At 37.3% G+C, this 26,298-nt stretch overlaps 1 protein-coding gene and 1 long non-coding RNA gene across 4 annotated transcripts; one reads left to right on the top strand and one right to left on the bottom strand.

The window, feature by feature from the left end:
- The first annotated feature begins 1,696 nt into the window (after nucleotides 1–1,696).
- LOC310725458 (hyaluronan-binding protein 2) lies at nucleotides 1,697–9,017 on the top strand. 3 transcript variants are annotated; one of them, XM_083540420.1, is made up of 14 exons: nucleotides 1,697–1,825; nucleotides 1,923–2,028; nucleotides 2,386–2,481; nucleotides 2,770–2,889; nucleotides 2,980–3,096; nucleotides 3,759–3,869; nucleotides 3,968–4,139; nucleotides 4,243–4,334; nucleotides 4,761–5,156; nucleotides 5,187–5,496; nucleotides 5,996–6,138; nucleotides 6,326–6,460; nucleotides 6,577–6,722; nucleotides 8,625–9,017. In XM_083540420.1, the coding sequence occupies exons 1-14, from the start codon at nucleotides 1,763–1,765 to the stop codon at nucleotides 8,790–8,792; spliced, it is 2,175 nt and encodes a 724-aa protein (XP_083396546.1). In that variant the 5' UTR covers nucleotides 1,697–1,762; the 3' UTR covers nucleotides 8,793–9,017. The 3 variants fall into 3 exon arrangements, with proteins under 3 accessions (XP_083396546.1, XP_083396545.1, XP_083396544.1); XM_083540419.1 differs by having other exon boundaries at nucleotides 2,770–2,877; nucleotides 4,761–5,496; XM_083540418.1 differs by having other exon boundaries at nucleotides 4,761–5,496.
- On the bottom strand, nucleotides 7,000–18,266 carry LOC310725545. The gene is made up of 2 exons (XR_014533400.1): nucleotides 17,907–18,266; nucleotides 7,000–7,569 (listed from the first exon to the last, which is right to left on the bottom strand). It is a non-coding gene; the product is annotated as an uncharacterized lncRNA (long non-coding RNA).
- Between the last annotated feature and the right edge of the window lie 8,032 nt (nucleotides 18,267–26,298).

Genomic DNA, 26,298 nt, shown 5'->3' with positions numbered 1-26,298 from the left:
GGAAGAGCAGCCTCTACCAGTACAGCATTGGTGGTTCAGTGGTAGAATTCTCGCCTGCCACGCGGGAGGCCCGGGTTCGATTCCCGGCCAATGCAGTAACATTTTTATTCTTCTTCTTCTTTCAGCTTCTTCCATTAGGGGTCGCCACAGCGGATCATCCATCTTCATCCCCTCTGTTCTCTACATCTCTTTTAAACCAACCCCTTGCACTACCTGCTTCCCTCACCACATCTCTAAACCTCCTCCTTGACCTTCCTCTTTCCCTCCTTCCTGGTAGCTCCATCCTCAGCATTCTCCTACCGATATACATTAATTATTTGTAAAAATAATTGTTTTAATTTATATTATTGTAAATGTTCTGCCATCTTTTCGAAATGTCTCTCTTTTAGTAAAGCCTGGTTAAACCATACCAAGGTACCTGATGTGCTATTATTTCTATAGCTCTCTATAACAGCTTTTTAGGCATTAACACACATTCTATATTCTACATATTCTTTATACATATATTACTCAATTATATTGATGGTTTCTATAGCAGTGGCATCATAATGATGGTATTGTACACACACACATATTTGTGTGTATATATATATGTAGATATACACACAAATTGGTGTATTTCTCTTTTGACAATATAACCAATCCACCTCTTAATACCGTCATTATGATGCCACTGCTATAAAAAACACATATATATATATATATATATATATATATACCTAAAGAACACTCAAAAGACACAAGTGGTTCAAAACCATGCACTTGAAGGCTGCACTGACATACAGAAACTTCAACTTGCAGTTCACAGGTTCAACTTGATAGTCAACCTAATCCACCTTCTAGTGGTCATTAGGAATAAAAGCTAAATTTGACAATGAATTGCAAGTCTGAAAATCTACATTGTTCTATTTCACACTGTCCTGATCACATCAGCTGACAAAAACCTCCTTTTTAGGGTATACTAAAATCCAGCACTGTGCTAATGATAGTAGTCCAGGCATTAAAGACCCGTCAAAGGCTGATTTACTAAAATAAGGTGTCTGATTTTACCAGTGTAAATTCCTCCAGGATTCTACACCACCACACCACTGCTGTAAACACATTACAGAGCAGATGGTCTGTGTAGAAATCATGGCACTATCCTTGAACATCCTTGATACATGTGGAAACCTAGTAGCGCGGTGGCATGCAGACAACATCTGTGCAATGCCGCAGCGTGCCAGATGTTGCCAGCTGTTCTCCAATATGGTAACGATGACTTAGATCAAATTCAGAGAAGCACGATGTGAAATAATGTCACATTCACAGTAGTGATGGAGTCAACACATTTTATGTCTTAGTTTACACATAATTGAATTAAGTAAACATCTTTAATCATGTGACTTGACTACTAGAATTCATCAAAAACCCAATGTCATGGTAACTGATCTTATAATAAGGTTCCATAAACAATCAGAAACTGCAAAAAGCAAACAAACAAAAAAACAACGAGTTAGGAATAACTCTTTTTGTTAAAAACTGTTCAACATTTGTATCTTTTTTATTTTTGCATTTTATTTGTATACTTTTAACATTTTGAATTTCGATCGTCACACAGGCTTTACTTTAGGTAAATTCAGGGGGCAAAGTGTGGACCAGAACAAACACTGTCCTGCTTTGTCAGCATGGCCCACACACACAAACATTCTGAGGACCCTGACCTTACTCAGATTCAGCGACAGAGCATTGCTCAAAACTTTTGGCACTCAGACCAGCAGCCACCATGAAGCTCACACTGCTACTGCTGCTCCTGGTCTTCCTTTGTACCTTCATCGTACCTGCACAGGTGAGCTTTAAACCATTTACAGGCCTTTATATACAGTAGGATGCTTTTTTTTATGCAACACTTGAATGAATTAATGAATTTTCCTATATTAAATCAGTTGTCAAAACAGGAGCACCATTCAAAGCATGACAAAAAGGATCACAAGGAGAAACCAGGAGACAGACATGGAAATAAACATGGAAGGCGACGAGGCAGAGTAGAGGGTAGGGTGCTTAAAGTCTTTTTATGCTGTGTTGATGGAAAACTGCACGAAAACTCATGCGGTATCATGCAAAAAAACAATTATTGAATTATGGAAACATATTTATCGTGTAAAATTTTTTTGAATCATTATATGTGACTAAAATAACAAAAAAAGTGAAAATTTATTGAAAATGTGCAATTGTTAATTAAGATGTAGAAATCAATAAAATCACACATGAACTTAAAGACATTTTTTTAAATAAAGCAAAAATCACTTATAAAAACACTTGCATTCAAGTATTGTCCTTTGGAGAAAAAGATGCTTCATCCTTGGCATTAAAAAAGCATTTATGAGATAATTAACTACATATTCATAGATCTAATGGCTGAATACGATGATGACAGCAGTGATGATGATGATGATGATGATGAAGAGAGAGGGGAATGGCTGTTTCAGCTGCAAGATGTCAGAGGTACGAGCCAGTTCTCGGAGTCCATTTTCTTCAGCATGACTCGGAGGGACTGCAATAGGTGTCTCAGTTATTGCAAAAGCTACAAAGTGCAAATCAGTGTTTTAGTATGTTGTGAAATATTTGGGCTTTCTCAGGGTAAAACTTACAATTCTTTTGCTTATAATTGCAGCATTGAGATACAACAAGAAATACTCCTAGTACAGTAATTGATTGTGACTTGTATTCAGTACGTTTCAAGAAATTTGGGTATATATTTTAGTAAATATTTATGCATCCCGTCACTTTTAGGGAGTTGCAAACCAAATCCATGCCTCAACAACGGAGTGTGTGAAGAAAAGCGAGGCAAATTTAAGTGCAAGTGCCCCAAAGCTTTCAAAGGCAGGAAATGTGAAAAAGGTAACAGATCAGGTGACATGACCCCCAACATGAAAGTTGAAAAAATAAGCACAAGTAAAATATTTAATTAATTTTTTGTAATTGAGGATATTTATTTACCAGGTAAAAGGGCCTGCAGGAGAAATACATGTGGATATGGTCAGTGTGTTCTTACATCGAGTCCTCCTTTCTTTGAGTGCAAGTGTATAGCACCTTTCAAACCCCCCAACTGCAAAAAAAGTAAGATTTTTTCCCAGCACTGGTTTTCCTTGCACAAGTTACACATTAATTCACAACATCGGTGTAAACCTTAATTAAAAACATTATCAATCCTCCACAGGGTCTTTTAGATCTTATAATTAAGAACAACCTTTAATCCAATTACAGTCAGATTTAATGATGTAGAACATCCAGGAGACAAGTTTTTGCTTCCAAATCAATTATAATAATAGTTATATACAGTCATAAACTCACCAGGATTTTGACATATATTCTCATATTTTCACTTATTTTTTTCATAATTTCTCTTATTTTTCACATATTTTCTCTTATTTGCTGATATTTTCTTTTATGTTACATTTATACTCTAGTTCTTTTTATGCAATGCACAATTTTCTGAGCAACCAATCAGGTTTACATTTTAATGCAAGTTGAATTCTGTATAATTATGTTTGTGACCAATAAAAATGATCTTGAATCGTAGTTTTTTTCTCTCTCTGAACGATAATAAGAAAACCGAATGCAACTTGCCGTGTTACAGAAAATTCACAGAAAGCCGTCTTTACAGTAGAAAATTTTAAATGATCCAGTCTTTTGCACTTATATTTGAAGACACACAATTTGACTACTGTTTCATTTTATATAAACTAACTAGTTTCAACTGTGCTTTTGTTTTACGCTAGTTGCCCCGTGTGAATTGAACCCATGTGTAAATGGAGGTACCTGTGAGAAAGATGGTCAAGACTTTGATTGTATTTGCAAAACAGGGTTTTTAGGAAAATTCTGTCAGGTAGGTAAGTACTTGAATAATATTTAGATTTTTCAATCTTCAGATTCTGGTGTACACTGCAACAATCAGTCAATGTGTGAACTGGTTACTGTTTTTGTTGAGGGCCAAATGACTGCTATGTGGGAAACGGGGAGTCCTACAGAGGGAAGGTGTCAGAGACAGAGGAGGGAATTGAATGCCTTTTCTGGAATTCCTACTTCCTACTGGGAAAGGGAATAAACCCCTTCCGTACAATCAATGACCTTCGGGGTCTGGGTCCCCACAACTACTGCAGGTATTCAGCTATAAATATCTTTTAAGGTTTTTAGTCTTTAATCATGAGAGGCAGATCAACAGATTGCATCGTTTGGGGCTAACATGTATCCCTTAAATAACAGAAATCCAGATGGTGATTCAAAGCCATGGTGCTTTATACGATCAGGAAAGAAGATTAGATGGAATCACTGCAATGTGAGAAAATGTCCCACTGGTAATTATGTTCTTCCATTCACACACTTTCGTGCTACTAGACACTTGTGTAACAATACTAAATAAAGGTTCAGTCAAGGTTCATGAAGGTCTTGCCTTCATAAGATCCCTTCTACTATTGTGTTAAGCCCTTGGACAGTAGCCTTTTTGGACTTTGAGGCACACCATCCTCATTGTTTAATTTAATTCATTTTTATTTGTATATCACTTTTTAAAATGGGCATTGTCTCAAAGCAGTTGTGTTATGGCAAAATCTGGTTTTAGTGCCCACATTATGAAAGCCTAGGGATCTATCATGGTTTACTGGCTGTAGTTGAGACTGTAACAACTGTAATTGAAACATTATGTCCTACTTTACTGTTTAATGACTTTAAAGAAATCAGAAATTATCCTTTTGTCGCTTTTTTACAACTGACATTTTTTTTAGATGCCAAGCCTACTGCCCATCCTGTACCAATGCAAACTACAGCACATCCTGCTGCCATTCACCCAACCATAAGACCTACCACATCAGGAACTTTAGAAAGTCAGATACCTGGTAGCACCACACATGAAAGTGACACTGCTGGACACCCCATACCAGGAAGTGACGCTGCTGGACACCCAATTCCAGGTACCGACACTGCTGGACACCCCATACCAGGTACCGACACTGCTGGACACCCCATACCAGGAAGTGACGCTGCTGGACACCCAATTCCAGGTACCGACACTGCTGGACACCCCATACCAGGTACCGACACTGCTGGACACCCCATACCAGGAAGTGACGCTGCTGGACACCCCATTCCAGGTACCGACACTGCTGGACACCCCATACCAGGTACCGACACTGCTGGACACCTAATACCAGACAGTGACACTACTGAAGCTACCACATCAGGAAGTGCTGTGTCAGAAACCCACAGCCCAGAAATACTTAAACCAGGAGTTCCAGTCATACCCACGATCCTGCCTGTGGAGAGAGAGTTTGCAACTTGTGGCAAACCCCAACCGATAAGACCAATGAATCGAATTTATGGGGGTATAAAGGCACTCCCTGGTGGGCACCCATGGCAGGCTTCTATTCAGATCAGACCCAAAAGTACATTTCTGCCCTTCAGACATGCATGTGGAGGCACCCTCATTAAATCATGCTGGGTTTTGACTGCAGGACACTGTATGTGAGTACTCTTTACTCTGTACTGACACCAAGTTTATTTTTAGAGATTTAGGAGTATATTATGCCATTATTAGAAGACACAAGTCAAAACAAGTTATATTTGTAATTACACTTACTGTATGCAAACAGAACTAAGTAAACAAATGCAATGTAGCTGTACATTGGCCTCTGCATAATGTAGTTATCACCGATCATGTGTGTATGGCCTTTATGTCCACAAAAATTCAAACAAGCTGTGTAGACATGGATGAATGGAGGACCAAGGGGTATTTTAATGACCTTGGGTGTGCATTAATCATTCTCTAAGTATTGATTCTTCTTATCCAAGTTTTAGTCAATTATATTTATGCAGATGCCACATTAACTAGTAGACACATACTAGTAAATAAATAGGAAATTCCATCTTTTGTTACTATACTGTAGAGTCTTACACTGATATAGAAAATGTGTTTGTTTTTTTGCGATTTGCATTAAAGTTTTAAAACTGATTGTTTCCACAGTGATAAAACGAAAGATTACCAGGTGATTTTAGGGAGTATTAATTTGGGAAAGTCTGATGAATCAAAGCAAACGCTGGAAGTTGTAGAAACCATAATCCACGAACAATACATGGAGACATCTGATTCAGTCTACAATGACATCGGTGATCACTGTTTACTTTACACATATTGGTTCTTGGTTTTAAAGCTGATATTTATATCAATAATATTTGTTATATTGTTCTGCTCAAAACAAAATTAAATATCTGATATCCTCGCATCTGCCAACGTCTTTTTTTCATGATGAAATTATGATCATAATTCCTCTGTATCTTAATTTGATATCTGCAGCTCTTTTAAGGCTAAAAGATAAAAATGGGAAGTGCGCAGTGGAGAGCCGGTTTGTAAAGACAGCCTGCTTGCCCAGTGTAGATTTTCCTGATGGAACCGAGTGCAGTATCTCTGGATGGGGAGCCACTCCAGAATGTAAGCCAGAGAGACTGTTGTGACTCTGATAAGTATAGTAGAAAGATGAAAACTTGTGAGAAACAATCTAGCATTGGGTTTATTAAGCAGACTGTCCTTTTGCCTGCTTTTTTTAGTACAAAACGGAGCCAATCAGTTGCTGGATGCTGATGTGTTGCTGATTTCTCAAGAAACCTGCTCCAGTACTCAAGTATATGGGAAACTCATAGATGGCACAATGTTCTGCGCTGGTTACCTGGAGGGTGGAGTGGATTCATGTCAGGTGAGATATTTGTTTCAATTTTTTTTTTTACAATTTATAGCACATATGATTAGCCATAAAATGCCTATGGTTATTTTTTAGCACCAACAAGAAGGTACTGACCTTTAAAAACTATTTTGCAAAAATATTAAAACAATGTATTGCTGAAATTTGAACTTTCATCATTTAGCAATATGTGGCTAGACTTAGCATTATTTACATTAGCTTAGCAACAGCAACATTTTTATTAAAGAATTATAAGCAAGTATAATATAAAGAGCTCAATTATACTACCACATTTAGAAAACTAAAGCAGTTTATTAAATTATTAAAACAATTATGAAATAATAATAGTTTCCGTAGTTTTGGTGAACAGGGAGACTTAGGCTGATCAGAAGAAGGAGGTGAAGTATTAGTTGTAGATATTAGAAATATCATAAGTGAAAAGTTGAGACATGATGTGGAATGAAAGAGTTGTCATGAAACCTGGGTCTACACAAGTGGTAGAAGTTGCACACAACTATATTCAAGAGAAGAGTGAAGAGAAATGTAGACTATACCAACATTAATGATATCATGATAAAATAATTACTATATTATTTAGTATAAGTAATATACCATAACATGCCATAGAACCCTGAGGAGAATTTGGAGAATAGAAAGAGAGAGTTTGGTGAACTGCTCAACAGGAGATTTATTGGATCAGGGTCAGTCAGAGTGAAATCACCACGAGTACAAGGCTGAGGAGTGAAGCGGGGTGGAATATATGGATACTCAGGCAGCCTGCAGACATTCCAGGTAATGAGTGGTCTCTGCGGTGCAGTGCTACTGAAAAGACGCTGACTGGAAGTGCGTCAAAGACACTGAGCTGAAACAGAGGCAAAGAAATAGAGAAGGACTTTGTTAGCTTAATTAAGCTGCAGGGGGGAGTGGTGGCTGCAGCGGTTAAGGTGCTGGGTTGCCGATCGAAAGGTCTGGGGTTCAAGCCCCGGTATCGCCAAGCTGCCACTCTTGGGCCCTTGAGCAAGGCCCTTAACCCTCTATGCTCCGGGGGTCCCTTACGAGGGAAATATCAAGGTCCGTGACGTCAGAGTGACGTGGGGCCGCCTTTCCATGGGCTCACCACCTGCAGGAGGGACCGTAAGGGATGGTGCTGTGAGGATTGGGCAGCAGTCGAAGGCGGGAGCCTGCTTAGACTGCTGCCCCCGCGACCCGAATTACGGATAAGCGGGAGAAAATGAATGAATGAAGGATGAATGCAAATCAGGAAAAAAGAGGAGTTAACCAAGATCTGTAGGAAATGTGGGGAAATCATAGAACGATGTATGGATACATGTATAAATAAGTTCAACGAATCATCTAAGAGACCAAGGAAAACTTCTGAGAAGTATGCAAAGCAGGAGGAGCTCTTAAATAAATTAAGGGGACTTTTAGGTGGGACTTTTGCACTTGCTTGCAAATTCTGTTGTCTCACCTCCTAAGAGCTCTATTGAAAAGTGTCGATTGACTGCAATAAAGTTAAAGTTTGTTCCTTTATGTCAAAAAAACAACCTTAATTTAGTCAAATATAATAAATAAATAAATAAATAAATAAATAAATAAATAAATCAGCATTTTATGAATGCATGTTTTCATGTATTTAACTGCTTTATCTGCTGTCTTTCAATGTATTTACAGTTTTAAAAACCATTGGTTGTTAATTTCATTTGTTCCATATACTTTACAGCGAAAAAAATATTTCAAATGATAGCACTTACAAATGACAACCATGATTTTCTAAAATAAAAAAAATAAAAAATAAAAAGATTCATTGATTTATACACACCCTTAAATATGTTAGGAATGTTAAGTATGAAAACTAAACAAAAAAATAAAAAATTTACCTGATCTTATTCTACTCTGAATGTCTTCTCGTTCTGATAGGGTGACTCTGGAGGGCCTTTGTCCTGCGTGGAGAAAGAGAAACACTATATCTACGGCATAGTTAGCTGGGGAGACAACTGTGGATTGAAGAACAAACCCGGGGTATATACTCGGGTCACACATTTTGTGGACTGGATCAACAGGAAAACAGCTAGGGCGGGTGTGTAAACTCTCTTACAGTTAGAATACAGCTGAAAAAGACAAAAACGGTGGGTTATTAATTATGTAAAAAATGATTTTAAGGTAAAGATGGCTGACAAAGTCATGTTACGTCATAGCAAATTCAGTGTTAACAGAACGTGTTCATTCAGATTGAGAAACTGAATATGACTGCCAGGAAGTGTTTAAAAGAGACAAGAAAAAAAATCGAATAAAAGTGATTTTACAAATGTTTGTTAGCTCAGTTTCTTTCACTGGAAGTGTTGCTGGGACCAGTGATGAATTCAAACTGTTTCTCCAAACTGAAGAGCTTCCAAAATAAAACACCTTCAGTGTTCACAAAGAATCAGAAAATCCATAGAAAATGTCTGCCAGATCTGGTAGAAGCTTTTGTTAATATTTGCTGTATGAAAGCAGTATATTTTGTGTCCTACTGCTGTCATACAGTGAATTTTGACTAAAAGCTTCTACCAGATCTGACAAAGGTTGTCTGCATTCTCTTTGCTATTCTAATGTCACTACACAAGATGGCAGCAGAGTGCAGGGAGTCTTTTGTTTACTGGTTACTCTAGAAAGCTAATAAAAGCTTTAATTCCTGGTCAAAAATGTTATTGGATGGACAAGTGTGCACGACTTGTCCATTATATTATATCACTTACCAAATTGTCCTCTCCTGACCTTGAAGTGCCTTGCTCCCTGAAAAACAACATAGCTGGCTATAATCAGTACAAGCCCGATCACATTTTTGGATTTCCAGGGAGTTAGGGAAAGACCTCTGATCCATTATCTGTCTTGAAGGATAATTTCCTGTAGAAGAAGCCACTTAATTCCTCTCAGACCACAATCAAGGCATCAGGTGCATGACCGCATATTTACCTTTCTGCCAGACTCCCAGTGAACTGACTTTTATAATGAAGTATTTCTTATTTTGTACAGAAATATCTTTCTCCGTAGTCTGCAGTCAATGTTCAGTGTTCAGATTAAATGCAGTTACCAGACCCTTCAGCTGTAAAACTCGTAGTTCCTAAGACATATCTAAACTTTTTCGATTCAAAGCCAGACGTTTTACACGTGTCACGTGTCATTCGCAACATTAACCATTAACATCTTCCTGAGCATCACATTAGGCATGTCACCTGTCTGTGCCAGGCTAAAAGACTACCACTTCATTAAATATGTATAGACAGTGTGTAATAGTACAGGTCAGGGCTAAATGGGTATGAACTTTTGGAGGCATCCCAGAACATGGCTGTTAGTGTAACAAGAGAAAAGGATGGTGTCATTCTAGGCAGAGATGCAAAAGAAAACACATCCTTCACTCAAGTGGAAGTACAAATGTTCATGTTTTAAAAGACTCTGGTAAAAGTTCTGACTACACTTTTTCACTCAAGTTAAAGTAAAGAAGTTTGGGCTCTGACTTGTACTTAAGTCAAAAGTAGCCATTACTACTACCTGTTTTAGTGTCACGCTGGTAACTGGACCCCACATCATATTAATATGTTAATACAAAAAAATTAAAAAATTTTTGATCTAATAAATGTATCCAGGCTGAACATCCACCGAATAGACCACGAGCAAAGAAAAGATGATGATGATCAGGTGATCAGAAATGTCTCTGTTCTCAGTCATGTTTACATCACTGACTCCCTCTGTCTCATCCACGTTACCCACATACTCCTTGTTGCCTTCTGCCACGCTCGTTGTTAGCTTTGTAGGCTAGCCTAGCGTCTGTGGTGGGGTCGCCAGGAAATGATGCACCAGCGGTAGGTTGAAAAAGCCGTTCAATGACAAGAAATAGGTAGATGATCTGAAAATGGCACGCAATAAGAAGAAAAAGATATTGATCATGTCACCAAATAGATTAAAACTAAAGTCAAGTGTATTGAAAATGTAAGAAGTAGAAAGTACAGATATTTGTGTAAAAAATGTAATAAGTGAAAGTAAAAAATAAAAAGTAAAAAGTGGTGGTACCGACACCAGAAAAATCTCCTTAAGTAGACTAACTATTTGTACTTCATTACTTCCCATCTCTGATTCTAGGTTTCATTAAACACCTTTTTTTTTTTTTATTTCCCACTATTTAATTATTTTAAGCTCAATGCCCAAATACATAAAGCCCTGATTAAAGTCTACACAAAGAATGTGTATGTGTATGTGACAAATAAAATTTGATTTGATTTTTATAAGTTCCTGGGTGGAGAAAATGCTTGGCCTCATGGCAGAACATACCGTGCTAAACTGTGGAAATTGATTAAGCAGGGACATTGGATTCCCTGAACCTGGGTAACTAGTATTGATTGATCAAACCAGTGTTGATTTATTCCTTGATAGAGACTTAAGGCACTTTTGTACTTTGCTCTGGGTAAGGACAATTGTAAATGTAAATGTAAATGTTTTCCCCTAGTTACAGTATGGATGTGGATCATGCAGTAGCTGATGAGGATACTTTTTAGCCAGTTATCACAAACTTAGCAACAAGCATGTCAACTTGTTATCGTTGATCCAAACAAGTCAGTTCGGTTCAATTCAGTTTATTATTCCTGTAGGGAAATTACTTTTACAGCATACTCGCACAGATCTTTGACAATTCACATTTGGCATGTGTAAAAATAATAAAATAATAAAATTTTATTTAACACTGATTAATGTAATTTAAAAATAACCATCTTACTGACCATTAGTTACCACAAAAAAAAAGGATTTAAAAAAGAAGTTGGCATTAGTCAAGTCAAGTTTATTCCTATAGTGCTTTTCACAACAGACATTGTCTCAGAGCAGCTTTACAGAATTTTTAGCAGTTAAAGTGAATGGTGTGTATTTATCCCTGATGAGCAGCCATGGCGACTGTGGCAAGAAAAAATTCCCTTTGATTTTATGAGGAAGAAACCTTGAGAGGAACCAAACTCAAAAGGGGAACCCATCCTTATTTGGGTAACATCAAGAGTGTGATTATAAATCTTTAAAACAATACAGAACGCATGAGCGCCGGAATGTAAGATTATGAGTAATGTCCTTTCTACAGTCTTATACAGTCATTTGAGATTATGGAACCAGGAGCTACTGAGCAACTCATAAAATAGCTCAACATATGAGCTAATCATAGATCCAACACAAGCTTCTCCATGCCAGAGCCTTTAAACACTCATAGAGGTCCAAAGTCCAAACTCCACATGAAGTGAAATTCAAATGGCACTGGTCACCATTCTTTCTTTATATATACTCTCCCTGATAGTTTATTTGCAGGAATTACTGGAATAATACCATAACTGTTATAATCTAGTTTAAAAAGAATTTCCTAGATTTTCCAAGATATGGAGATACGGTATTTGGTTTTAAATACTTAAAGAAAAGTGAGTGCATTTTTTTGTGGTCTGCCTCTTGTGGGTATGACAGACAAAGAATTGTTTAATCAAAATAAAAATTAATTTTATTCCAAAAAAGGAGAACAATACAAATGTTGATTGATTCAATGTTAACAAGAGAATTCAAGGTAAATGAAAGATCCACTCACTAGCTTCAAGCTATTAGCTTGAACATGTGCTGCACCTGCACCGAATTACCAGCTTGCCCAAAGATCACTTATCTCTCAGCCTATGAATGTACTATTCAGTCATCTTCTATAAAAAAAAAAAAAAAACACATTTTTGTTTTAATGTTACCATGTATGTAGCCATATTTGGCAAACAAGCAGCATGGGCCTAGATGCATGAAACAGTAAACGGCCAGTAGACAAAACAATTGTCACAGCTAGTACGCTGCCTATGCGCACGACCAAGGAGCTCATTTCAGCTGAAATAATCATGACTGTGCTCTGGCTCCTGTTGCTCGCAGTGCTTGAACAAAAGGCTGCAGCCGTCTGGGCCACTTGAATGAAAAAAAAGGGGCAGGAGGCCACTGTACGGGCTGCTCGCATTTCACCCATTCACTTAGGTTACCATCTTGCATACTGTACTTCCCTCTGGATGGGGAATGCTATCCGCTTATATCTCCGTGCCTAATGGCTGCTGCCTTTTCGGGAGTTTTCAAGCAGAAGGAACGGGCAGACAAGCAGAAATCGCTTAGGTAAACGCTGAGCACAATCTTGAAATAGAAAACTGGAATGGGGAGGGGATTGCCTGGATGAGCTAAAATGTTATTTGGATGACACCCCGTGCATTAAAGCGAGGGAAAGGCTGTGTTGAGTTTCTCATTGAGAAAGCAGCAGCAGGACTCGTTGCGATAAGGAAATAAGGCTAATGTTACCTGATCTGGTATAATGTGAACCAATTACCAGTCCATTGCACTTCATTACAGAACTGTAATGGGGAACGGGGTCACTGCTGCTACTGGAGCAGGCAAGGGAGAAATTTAGTGGTCATTGATAATATGATAAAAAGTGACAGGAAAAGAAGCCAGTCAAACAAATTATTGAAATTTACAGTGGCTAAAGGGAAACAGAATCAGCCCATTTAGGCAGCAGTGGGCCAGCGCTTCTCCAAAGCAACTCAGGCAAACACAAAGAGGCGTTTATTGGTGGGGGAAATCTAAAACGATCAACGAATTGCTTGAGACGATGAACTTTAGACGCCTGAAACAGACACTGAAATAATTTGGGGAAGCAATGTTCTTTTGTGCAAAACACAACTGATCTAGTCGTACCTTTGAATTCTTAATGGTGTAACAAAAATCCATACTGTGTGGCGAATCAGACAAGAAGAGTGAAAAGTGGAACTTTCTCAGATATTTTGTCTACAAATTACTGTACTGAAATGTCTGAATGAATAACAAAATTTCATGTCTCATGTCACAGGCAGGGCTGGAAAGTACGGAGCCTCGTTGTTCTGAATTGACGGTGAAAACAATCACAATTGCTTATGAGTCTTAGATTTAACTTAACTTTTCAATATACTCAATTAGAAATTCTAGTATAAAAATCTGTTACATCATTTAACCTATCGTGAATTATCCATTATCAGTTTTTGAAAAAAACATTTCAGGCATACATTCTCTCGGCCCTGTCACTTGTACATACAGTGGCAGGCCATGTATTTCACACCTATAACTTCAGTGATGTCTTACCTGGATTAATCCACCTCTGTGCTAGAAACCATCAATATTAGAGAGAAATGCAGTATAACAGAGTGCTGCATCACAGACAGAAAACTGAAACAGAGAATGAATGCCATTACTAAAGCAAGAAACTCAATGAACACAATTCAAACATTCTCATTTCACTGTAGCCACAGCTGCATTATCTGTAGCAAAAACATTAAATAACCATCATAAAATGACCCTGTGTTTTCACACGAAAATATTTGACCTTGTGCAATTTGCTATTGATTCTGGTTGTGAGCTCTGACAAGTTTGTTCTCTGACCATCCAATTAAAGTTTGTAAAAATGGTGAAGTGATTGTGCCCCCACTAGATGGTTCTGATGTTGCCAACTCAAAACTCTGATTGAGCAAAGCAACAGGTTCATTCTCATGTATTTGAAGCTACAGGTGCCCGCACTGTTGATTCTGAAGGTCTTGAGGCAGATTTCTTACCTGGCAACACGTGGGGGCTGAAATCTGATTGTATAGAAAGTCTAACATGAACATCCACTCCTGGAAGCAGCGCAAATGAGAGAAAAGCTATGAAATAAAGAGAATAGGCTACTGGGATTCATTAATTACATATTCATGTAAGCAGAGAAAGACTTGCTGGTCCTAATAGCCTGCCACTGCTAGACACACTCACCCGATAATATATTTGAAAAAGTCCACATGTTCAACATCATTCAAATTCCATGAACCTCATGGGAAAAAGAAAACGAAGTTGTCTTGCTCGTCATTTTCACTCAAATTGTTTGGTTTAAATGGCTGATTAAGACATATTATTTAAAAAAAGACAGTCAGCATCACTGTTTTACAAATTATAGATCAAATAATACAATTTAAACTACATCCTTGATATCATCGTGCTATTAGCATGGACGCTACTCAACGTCATGTTAATGTGTTGGCTAAGTATTTGTTTAAAAACTGGGAAAACATATGTCCTCACACTGCCAAAACTCTCAGATATTCCTATTCTTGGTTCCTAGTGAGATATAGAAAAATGCCCCCCTCCACACACACAGAGGACTAAAAATGTGTAACATGTAACAAAACGATTCTTCTGTTCCCCAGTCCTTAAAGAAATAAAAAACATCAAACCAATTGCTGTCAGCCCTGCATTTTTCAATTCCTCTAGGTAATCAGATTGTGTTTACCCGGATGTGGACCATCATAAAATGTTATTAAAAACTTAAATGGAGTTTAGGCTTGGGAAAGACGGCACACGTGAAATAACGTGCAAACAGCACAGGGAGATTCCTATCGTTATTTGGACAGGCGCTGGACTGCCTGGTAAACGGAAAATTAGCATTGAGACTGTCTTGTGATGATAAGGGGCCCTGGTGGAGGGGAATGGCAAGAGGTGTGTATGTGCGTATGTGTGCAGATACAAGAGCGCTCAAGTGCTTGGTAAACTGACGAAATGGGGTACTTACGGGAGTCTAATGTCAGGTTGATACCGAACGCTTTAGGGCTTTTTCTTGCTTTCTTGCTTTCTATCTTGCTTTCTTTTTTTTTTTTCTCCTAAGATAAATAAATAAATAAAAACATAGAACGATATTGTCACAAGAGGAAATATGAGTAGGGGATAGAATACTTCACGTGCACCCCTCTATTCTTCCTATTCTACCTATATGTATTCTGATCTTTTATTTCCTCTTCAGTTTTATGTGGTCCATTATAAACCTGTCCCACTTCCGTCAGACAGATTGATAATTCAGGAAAAAAAAAATAGATGTGCTGTTATAATTTAAATGGCTTTTAAATGTCCAGTTCTAATCGGCGTGATCTAAATAGGCAATATGACGAATGCATGCTTCATTGATCAAACCTGTTGTGGCACGGCTTATCAAAAGTCATAATCTTAAGCCACTATTTAAAGATGATTTTGCTTTCATCGGCCGTGTGCGTGCTGCTGAAATCGCATGATAAGAGGCGAGTGTCGAGATTATTCACTTATTTATCTTCGCGTGGACTGTGTGTGGTTTGAGGTAATCGTACCACACTCAGTAGAATACACTGGCACATTGTTTTTCCACTTAAAATGCCATTTCTTTCAGGCCAAACCAATCAGCAGACATAAACATTGTCAGATACAAACATCGCCAAATCAGCATTATTGTCTTTTCTAGCTATCGAAAGCTAACAAACTAAAAATAAGCGTAAAACTGTCTAAAAATGCCATAGGTAGCTCCCAGAACAAGACTCGCTACCTGCTAGTCATACAGGTTTATCACGCAAAGCTAATCAGCTATTACTAAAAAGTGTTCAAAACATATAAAAAAAATTATAGAGACAATTAAATATATAGTAACTTTTCTCTATTAAATTAGCACTCATGCCCTCACAGTCAGTTTCTACGTACAAGCCATCATAATCCTCAATAAGACCCTGGACTCATACACACACATGCTCAAAAACAGTGGCTAAATCATCAACAAATGGTCAGATGTACAGTATTTATTACTATATGGACAGTTGATTTGCACTACCTCACACTGACACTCTGTGTACTGTTCGATGCTGCATTTTTTGTGTTATTGTGTTTTGTTTTTTTGCATTAACGGTCGTTTACATGTGTGTACTGTGTCTTTTTGTTTGTTTTATGCTATTTGTGTAGCACCTTGACTTGTCTGAAAATGTTCTTTTATATTACATTATATCACAGTTTACAGTTTTATAGCTTTGTGTGGTTAATTTACCATAGTATTGTGTTTATCAGAAGCTTAAACCCTGCTAAATTGGTTTGTTAGCTAGCTAATATTAGAAAACTACCCAAACACAACTACCTAGCATTTCAGTATACATTAATAGCCATGGTCTTTAATGGTCTTTATCGTTAGTTTTAAAAGAACCAACTAGCTTTTTTTCTCTTCTAGCTTTTTTTGTGAAGGTTGTTCAACAATAGCTAAACAGTTTTTAGCTAGTTATCATGCCTAAATTAGCCCCCAAAAACATAATCAAACTAGCGAAGCTAATATTGAAAAATTTCCCAAGCACATTTGGTTACATTTTGTCTTTTATAACTTAGTTTATGATGTCCTTTAATATGTTTTGATGAAGCTTTTCCTTTCTATCTAGAAATACTACCCAAACCGTTCTAACTAGCATTTGTTGGAATTTCAGTTTTGGCTTGTGTTTGAGAACAGTGTTTAACATTAGCTAAGTAATTTTATTAGCTCAACGGTTCTAATGGATTTGTTAGTTGGATAATATTATTAAAAATAATATTCAAACACAACAAACAAGCTCTTTAATGCTTGCTGGATTCTATTGGCTAGGTTGAAAGCTTTTTAACATTAGCTAGAATGCTTTGTTTGGTTATCTCCTTATATGACTAGCTGGATATTTAATATTATTGGGCGCTTCTATATAGCTTGCTATATGCCTGTGATTAGTTAAGAGAAATTAATTTGTAATGTGTTAAGTGATTCTTATGATTCTTTTGTGCTTGTTGCACTTACTGTACAACTGATTATACCTCGAATTCTGACAACATCACAGAACCAGGGCCTTTAAAAGCATTGTTTCACTTTAAAAAGAACCATTATTGATATAGCTTGTTTCATCTTATATGATCATATCTCAGGATTTTTATACCAGTCCCTGCTCTTGTTTAGTAGATTGTATAAACCACCTGATGCTTACCCATTGTGAATGGCTTTCTTATTTGTGCAAATAGATTGCAGCTATTCCATAATATCAGAAAGCAGATATTCATGAGGTCAAGTGCCACTCAGTATCACTTAAACCCAATCTCAACATAGCTCCACATAGACGTGCACTTTCATTATTTTAGCTATTTTAATTATAATTTTACGCCACACACACACGCTGCAAAATGTGCTTCTTTGACAAAGCCTGCAAAAAAAAAAAAAAGTCTTATCATTAAAAGAAAAAAGGTTGAGGCCTAGCGAGAATTAAGCTACAGAAAGTGTATAACCCTCACTGTAAGTCTGCTATCACATTTTTTTTAGGTTAATCATACTCTCATTTACAATGATAATGAACAGTAATGTGATTATACCGATGTCTAATAAGTAATTACCTCATTTTAGAGTACAGGCAGCAGTAAGATTGAACAGATCCCTTGAAACGCTACCAGCACCAGTGGATTCATATAGCTTTCTTTTTTTTAATGTTCTCCGGTCCTGAGCGGAATCCTCGATCCCGTACGAACGCTTAAGAGCCCGAACAAACAGCATCTTTGTATCGGGACTAACATGACACCCAACATGGAGGAGGTAAGCTTCCTAAAGTTAAACGCATCGCTTAGCTCATTTTAAAGGGCTTTGAGCGGACGGTCGTTTGCCTGAAATATAGGCGGCCTGCTTCCTCCTACTTAATCCAGTATTTAATTAGAGTGGGTCAAGGGCCGGGGTCGCGTGCCTGCCTGATCGGAGGCTGGTTGCACAAAGACAGCACTGATCGCTTGGACATATTGCAGGTATTTTTACAGAGAGAGAGAGAGAGATAGAGAGAGAGAGAGAGAGAGAGAGAGAGAGAAAGAAAGAAAGAAAGAAAGAGGGAGTGAGTGAGTGGAGAACAGAGCAAACAGCTTGTAGTCAGAGCTTATGCTCTTTAAATTAACCCACCATATTGTTCCAAAATAGTCTTTTATACGGCAGTAGAAACTATCAATAAGAAAAGATTCAACTTTTCATGTGTGCTTTTCTTGTGATAAAGTAACAAATAATGGTGTTTTTATTCATTTAGGAGTAAATAAATGACAAGCACATTTATGTTTATATAAGTGGTTTTATTCTTTTTTTTTTATTTTTTTTTATAAGCCAGCAAATTGCCCTTTAGTAACATTTCATTGTTCATTAATACAAGTCCTTGAGTTACTATAAAATTGATGACCGAAAGAGCTTAATCTCTGCAGCTGGAACTCCCAGTGAAAATGTATTAACACCAAACCAGATAATAAGTTCAAATCAGATAAATACATAGTGCATATGTGATTATAGAATGTATAATAGATACACAAGGTGCTCAGTCAACCTACGTTTTAACTGCTTCTACTTTTGAAAAAATCATCTGTACACTAATCCTCCTTTTCTACCTTTTATTCACTTGTAATTCTCGACAGCGACCACTAAAGGGCAGAACTCGACTACAAATATGCATGAAGTCATTCTCATGGATGCATGTCAGGTTTTTTTTTAATATAGCAATTTATCAGGAGCAGCAAAGCCAGACTAAAGTTACAGAGAAATAAGTTTGCTTTAAAAACCCATTATAAAATCCCACAAAACTAAATATCTAGATAGCCAGATTGGTGATAAGACAATACAGCGTTAATTATTTCCAAACAGCTTTAAAATGAATCACCTATTATACCAAAGGTGATGTTTTTAGTCATTTAATTGATACATGCCACAGCCACGTTAGAGGAGGAAGAATTACATATGCAATGTACCTGATTATAAGTTGGTTTTCAGATGCAGAACAATGGATCAAAACAGAAATATCAACATTTATCAACATATGTTGCACAATAATCACTGAATCCTCTAAACTAAACACATTCATGTCTATAAAATAAAACACGTTTTTAATATAATGGCAACAAGAAAAGTTTATTTTTAATGACAGTGGGATACAGACGGGGGCACAAACTTATTGTCCTAAATATTAAATATTGAAATAAAAAAAAGAATTAAAAAAGGTCATCATCAAAAAGTTTATTATGTTGGTTAGACTTTGTCTGAACTGAATTAAGATGTGTTTGTTAGCAAATAAATTTCTGTGTGTGTGTGTGTGTGTGTGTGTGTGTGTGTGTGTGTGTGTGTGTGTGTGTGTATTTTATATATAGATAAATGGATATATAAATATAAATATTTTTAAAGATATATGGATGTATATATTATATATTATTATATGATATAAAGATATATAGATCAGTTTTATTGTTTCATTGAGGTACAAGGTTTAACCGTAAAAAAAAATATTAATAATAATGAGGTAAATGGTTGAGTATTAGAGGTCAAGAACAACTCTCTGGAGAAATGTTTATTTGTTTCCAGGATAAGGGGAAAAAAGAAGTTTACATCTTGTATCATTAGCTTCCTGTGTGCTGTCTGTCGATGGAGTGGTTTTTAGAAAGTGTGCGAATGTGTGCAGCCTCAGGATTAGCTCAGAGTCATCGATATAGCAGGGTGAGAGTAATGTGGTTCATGCTCTCAGAAGATTCTATTTAAATATTATATGCATTCTTATGTATACATTTATCTTTTATTCTTGTGTTGGATTTGCACAAAAACGGCTAACACAGTAATGTTTACAATTTTAAATAAAGACTAAAATTAAGCTTGCAATTTCCTTTAAATATTCAATTCATTTTTATTTGTATAGCGCTTTTAACAATGAACATTGTCTCAAAGCAGCTTTACACGGTAATGTGGTGATAAAAATGAAAATGATTGATGAATTTTCATTTTAGGGTTCACTTATTGATGTAGACATTAATGTATGTCAAGAGATTTCGATAAAACCATCTCAGGTGTAAAAATCTTGTAGGAATGGATTTCGAGGTTTGATCTTTAAAAGGATTTAGTATACAGCTAATAACGCTTTCAGATTTTGATTTGTTTGAAATTTAGCTTTGCCAGATATGAGTTGTACATGTTGGTCTCAATAACGTTTATTTAATGCTAATGTGCATTTTATGTACATGTACGTGGTCATTTGGTTATTTATTTAAAACTATGCATTGATGGATCTGATTGTGCTTTGGGATTTTTAACTTCATGTTGAAATAAAAACACACAAGCTCAAACACAGATGTTGAAAAGACAAGAAAATTACAGATGGACAAACTTATCCAGTGGTTGACTTATAGGTGATTTTACTTCAACTTGGCTGTCCAGTTCTTATTTTTTCTGAGAAATGGGGAAAAATTGGAGACAGGGACTCGTTCCACTGGCAGCTCCTAACAGGCATAGCAATACATCAGTCAAAAGCAATAATTTTACAATTAATGGAAATCCAATTTGCCTTCAGAGCATCCCGCGTTGACATTTTCCACATTGCAATGGCGCTTTGATAAAGTTTATTTTAAATGCAAAAAAAAAAAAGCGTTCGGCAGTTCGAGAGCGGCCCGGGTGTCACTGTGCCAGGCAAGAGGAGCACGGTACTTAATTTTTTATCGACGGCTGCCCCAGGGGCCACGAAAAGCCTGAATGTTAACGTCGGCTCCATTTTCATTATCACCGCGTGATTATGGATTTTACTGCGTTTAGGTGATAATACAGCTAGCAGCTCACCTTAAAAAAAGAATTTCCGCTGGCAGCTTCCATTTCCGCAGCCAAATGAAATTTTTCATTTGACAAACAAGCACAATTAGGCCGCGCTCCTCGCGCCTGCTTTTTCTTGATTGAACTTAGGCCAATTTGCCGGCGCTAAATGAGTTTGAATAATTTACATTCCCAATGGCTTGGGGACATTAGCTTGCTGAGTGCTAAGTGGCAGCGTGCTTTTTGAAGTTGCTGATGATGAGATGTCACTCCTCGACGCCCAACAACCCCCATCCCCAACACGGGCATCAGCACCACAAGCACACACACTCATGGGTCTTCCAATCCTTGTGAGGACCTTCCACTGACAGTTATCAATGCATTAAAGGAATGCTATGCCTAAACACAACATTACATACCTAAACCTAAAATTTACTTCAACTTCAACCGCAAATAGAATTAAACCTTTCTGAACTTTTATAAAAACCAGTCTCTAAATGTCCCCACAAGGTCAGCACTGTCAAAAACTCCAAGTCATCTAGTCCCTACAAAGATAATAAAACATGCCGAACCCCACACAACGCCATCTACACTTTTTTTTTTACTTCAAAGTTAAGCTGTGAAAGGAGCCTATATACCTGAAACCACAATAAGAAGTTCAAATTGATTTTCTTTTTTTTTTCTCTCCTGCCGAGGCCAATTCTGGCAGGCAAAGCGAAAATGACTTTAATATGTGTGTAATGCACTTGGCTGGCTTCAATGCACTTTGCTTCTACTTCCTTTTCTTTTTTTTTTCCTTTAATGACAGCACATTTCACATTAGACACATTTCATATCGAGTTGAACGACTGGATTTGTTTTTTTATAATAATAAAACGAGCACGAGCATCATTAAGGGGACGCATTTACTAATTGGGATTTAATAAATGAAACAGGGACAAGGTGCACTGCAAGTAGTTTTAACTAAGCTTGAAGTTAATGAAAATAACACACACTTTCCATCGCTTCACTAATTAAGCTTATGACCGGGTAGTGTCACAGTGGCAGAGAACCTCAAAAAACAGTATTAGTGACAATGATCAGCATTTAGACAAGATTTACGTAAAAGGATAGTATAGGCAATGTTCAAAGAAAACACATGGGTGCATGCAGTTACAGGAAATTAAGAAAGAACCAATAAACTGATTCCTGACACCTCAGAGTGTAAACTCCATTCCCACGTTGGAAAACGTAACTGGTGTCTGGTGTGACTCATATTACCGAATCTGTATTGGAGAAAACTGAACAAGAACGAGTGAGATGAGACTCTGAGTCACAGCTAGCACAAAGACTATACTAACAAATGGTGTCAAAAAGTAGTACCACGGATCAGGTAAAACTGTTCTGTCTTTCTTTTGGTTTGTGGTATTGCCCAGTATTCGAGCTGTACATTAGCTGTAGTATATCGACATTCTGAATTGTGGTTTCAAGAAGGACTTTGCTCTGTGGATTTTTGTTGTCGACACCTACTACTTTTCTCTCTATTGGTATTTTTTTTCCTTGCTGTGTGTGTTAATTTTGTAGCCTCCTGGTCTGCTACGAAACTAAAATGGGGGATCACAATAATTTTTGGGGTTTTGTTCTGTGCAACTCTCAGGATGTCTGGACAAGCGCAATCATAAAAACCTTCTTACGTGAACTACCGTGAACTTACGTGAATTAAATATCCATGGGTGTGTGTATATATATATATATAATTTTATTTCTTTTTTAATTTTTTTATTAACACAATTCAAATTTATTAAAAAATATAAATAAATATAAAAAGTGGCTTAGTTAAAACCTTCAACGCAACACACATTTATTTACGACATCGTCTTTACTCAGAGATAAAAAATAAAATAAACTCCACCGAATCATTTTTTTAATCAATAAACATATGTTTAACTGATGCACCAAGTCTCAAATCAAGCACCAAAATCCACCATGATGCACACATTTTAAAATTAAATTAAACAGTTAAAACCGTCCGTGTGGAAACATCGCAAAAGTTCCGTTTGGTGTCGATTTACGTAATTTAAAACGCCATAATTACTTTTAAACATTTCTGAGAGTATTTTAATGAGGTGCCCTGTCATTTGAACGTGTAAATAGACTTATCTGTTTACTTACTTGTCTGTTTTGTTGTCTCAATGCAAAGAAAGAGAAGTAATGAGAACCAGGTATTGCTATGTTCTTTTTTATGGTTTCACTAATAATAAACATACATTTGCATATAGCATACATATTAGTCCATGCCCAGATTAGAGTATTAAGAAGTTTTTAAGGTACATTTAGAACAGATAAAAATGTGCGATTAAGCTGTAAATTAAATATTTAAAAAATGTAATCGATTGACCTGATTATATATTTATTTATTTATTTATTTATCATTTTTATTATTATTATTTTTGGATATGTCTATGGTGCCTTTTGTAATGCAAAATAAGATGAGCAAAATGTCATATACAATACATATTGCATGTCAGGAAAAATGTTTTATGTTAAATATTTTTCATAAATGAGGAAACTTTGGAATTCAGACTACTGTGTTACTTCCATATGTATCTGAATCATCTTGAGGTTTTACATTCGCTCCGACTAATCTAGCGAAAGCCACAAACACTTAATATAGCTTTAAATGATCATTGTGTACAGCAAAGATAGAGCACACAAACACACACACACAAACACGTTCAGAGGTCCTCTCTTCTCAATGACATCCAGTTGTTGTGTGCGTTTGCCAAGTCACTTTACGCTTTCCCTTCCCGAGGATCTGGTTTCCCCTGCTACAAACGTAGCTATTGTGCGGTGCCTCCTGGCCGGAGCGGCCATTCTTACTTTAATATTTGCGAGACAGGATAACCTGCCGATACACATGAGGTCAGTTTGCCTCTCCGCTTGCCTCATTTTCCAGATTATAACTCGTTTCCATGGTGGCAGGCAAGCTGAGAGCGGCTTTACCGCCGGCCGTGACCGAGTTACAGCACACATTTGCTCACACACACACACACACACACACACACACACACACACACACACACACACACGATCCATCTTTGTAGAACAAAGACACTACAAGTAGAATGAAATTGAAGTAAGGTTTCAGCATCTCTTAGTGCTGTTGAGGCCCTTCATTAAATTTGGATGAAGTGATCAATTGAGTCATAATTATTAACAAACAAACAAACACAAATAAATGTTTTTGCTTTTCTGGGTCATCTAACATCCTTTTCCTTTTCTTTTCATTCATGTTTTACAGCAGAAATTGTGCCTTCTATCAATGTGGAACTAAGAATCAGCTCCAATAATAAAGCCAAAGAGGAACTGCTGAAAAGCAGGTCACTACAGCTGGAGTATAGCAATGCTGTTTTTACCCTCTCTCTTCCTCACACACACATATACACACACACACACACACACACACACACACACACACACACACACATTCACAAATGGATTTGGGAGAGTTGACCTCAAATTTGAGTAACAGCTATTTCGCCGTAATCCATTCACAGTCGGAGAATGCAAACACCGACGCAGAGTGGAGCAGGCGAGAGCAAAAAAGAAGGAGGTTGGGATGCATGAAAGGCGGTGAGGATTTTTTACAATGTGATTAGGAAAGTAATGGGCTCAAAGTAATGCTTCGGCAGCTCGTGTGAAGTGTGCGAGGATAGGAAAAAAAAGAAAGAGAGAGGGAAAGAAAATGGGGAATTTCCACTCTCATCCCTGAAGGTCAGTGGCTCGAGTCGGTCTGTCGGCCTGATTTGGTGCTCACCACCTTCTGTAACAATGAGAGCTCTGTTTTTGGCCTACGATAAGTTGCACATACGCACACTCATACGCACACTTATACACACTCACACACACACACACTCTGGCTCCATCAGGCCCAGGTGGAAACGCTTCACCCAGTAATGGCTTGGTGGAATGTAGAAGAGTGACCCCTGTTGGTTTTTCCCTCTCGCTGTGCCACCGAGCAATCAGGAGAGCATTACTCCCCACTCGGCCTTAATGAGAGAGGGGTTTAAGTTTACACGGGGTTATTAAAGAAACTTAACGAGGGGTTTCTTGGAGACCAATTGAAGGCCTCGTGTTGCTAATACAGCCTTCTGTTATCTTAAAAAAAAAAGGGTTGGCTTTTCACGCATCACCACTAAGAAAAAAAAATGTTGAGAATCGACAGGAAATATATTACTGTCGCAACAGCTGAATTCTTCATTTGGATTGAGGAGAAGTTGATTCATTTCTGATTCATTTTCAAACAATAGCTTCTCTGTATCTAATTTTGAGCTGTAAATCTGACAGTCATTGATGCACTCGATTGAATCATTTTTACCTGCTGCAATTTCAGCCAGTCAGGAGTCACGAAATGACCGGACGGCCTGCGGTGAACTTTAGTGCGATTACTTTCAAATGAAACGATGATTACATTCAAAAGATGAAGCATATCATTAATTATGGCAACTAATTAAAGCTGCTGTAACATATGCAATCATTTGGATCTTTCCGATGTTTATTTTGCAGCCATTCCACATTGTACATGGATAACAATAAATGGATAAAAGTAGATTAAAAAATGTTGTAATAAATCAGCTTTGGTGACACTGTTTCTGTTTCCTAACAATATACTGTTCCTGTAATTTTGCTATAAAAATTTTTTATTCTAACATGCTGAGATATGAGCTTCATCTTGACTGATCTCAGTCTTTCGGCTTGAGCTGCTACGGGAGCAGACTGTTCAAGAGACTAACACATGACCAGCTTGTTTCCCTTGAGCCGTCCACATGTTCAGATCCCGTATCTAGCTGACTTATCCTCATTTCGTACACTCAGGCTTCACTTTCCTCCACCAAACTTAATCCAGAGTACCCCACACACCTGCACCACACTGTCAGCATGCTTTGTTCTTAATGTACACATCAAACAAAAGGAAAACCTCAATCCAATTTTCTGTTTTTGGCTTCGAGGGACTGCTTTCAGATAATCAAGAGAGGCCTGAAAAATAAACTTCGTTGCACAAGCTGAGTGATGCGTCTTTCATGTCCAAATCCTCTTATTCTCAGGCTCAGGGTCTTCAAAAACATGAAAAAAAAGGAAAAAGAAAAGATGAGTCAAAATAAGATGCTCATGGGAGGAGGTGGGAAAAAAAACAAACAAGTGCTTTAAGCAGCCAATCATTTA

The sequence above is a fragment of the Silurus aristotelis genome, assembly GCF_946808225.1.
Source record: "Silurus aristotelis genome assembly, chromosome: 4".
NCBI lineage: Eukaryota > Metazoa > Chordata > Actinopteri > Siluriformes > Siluridae > Silurus > Silurus aristotelis.
The sequence above is the reverse complement of the archived record's forward strand: the minus strand, read 5'-3'. Positions and strand labels throughout refer to the sequence as shown.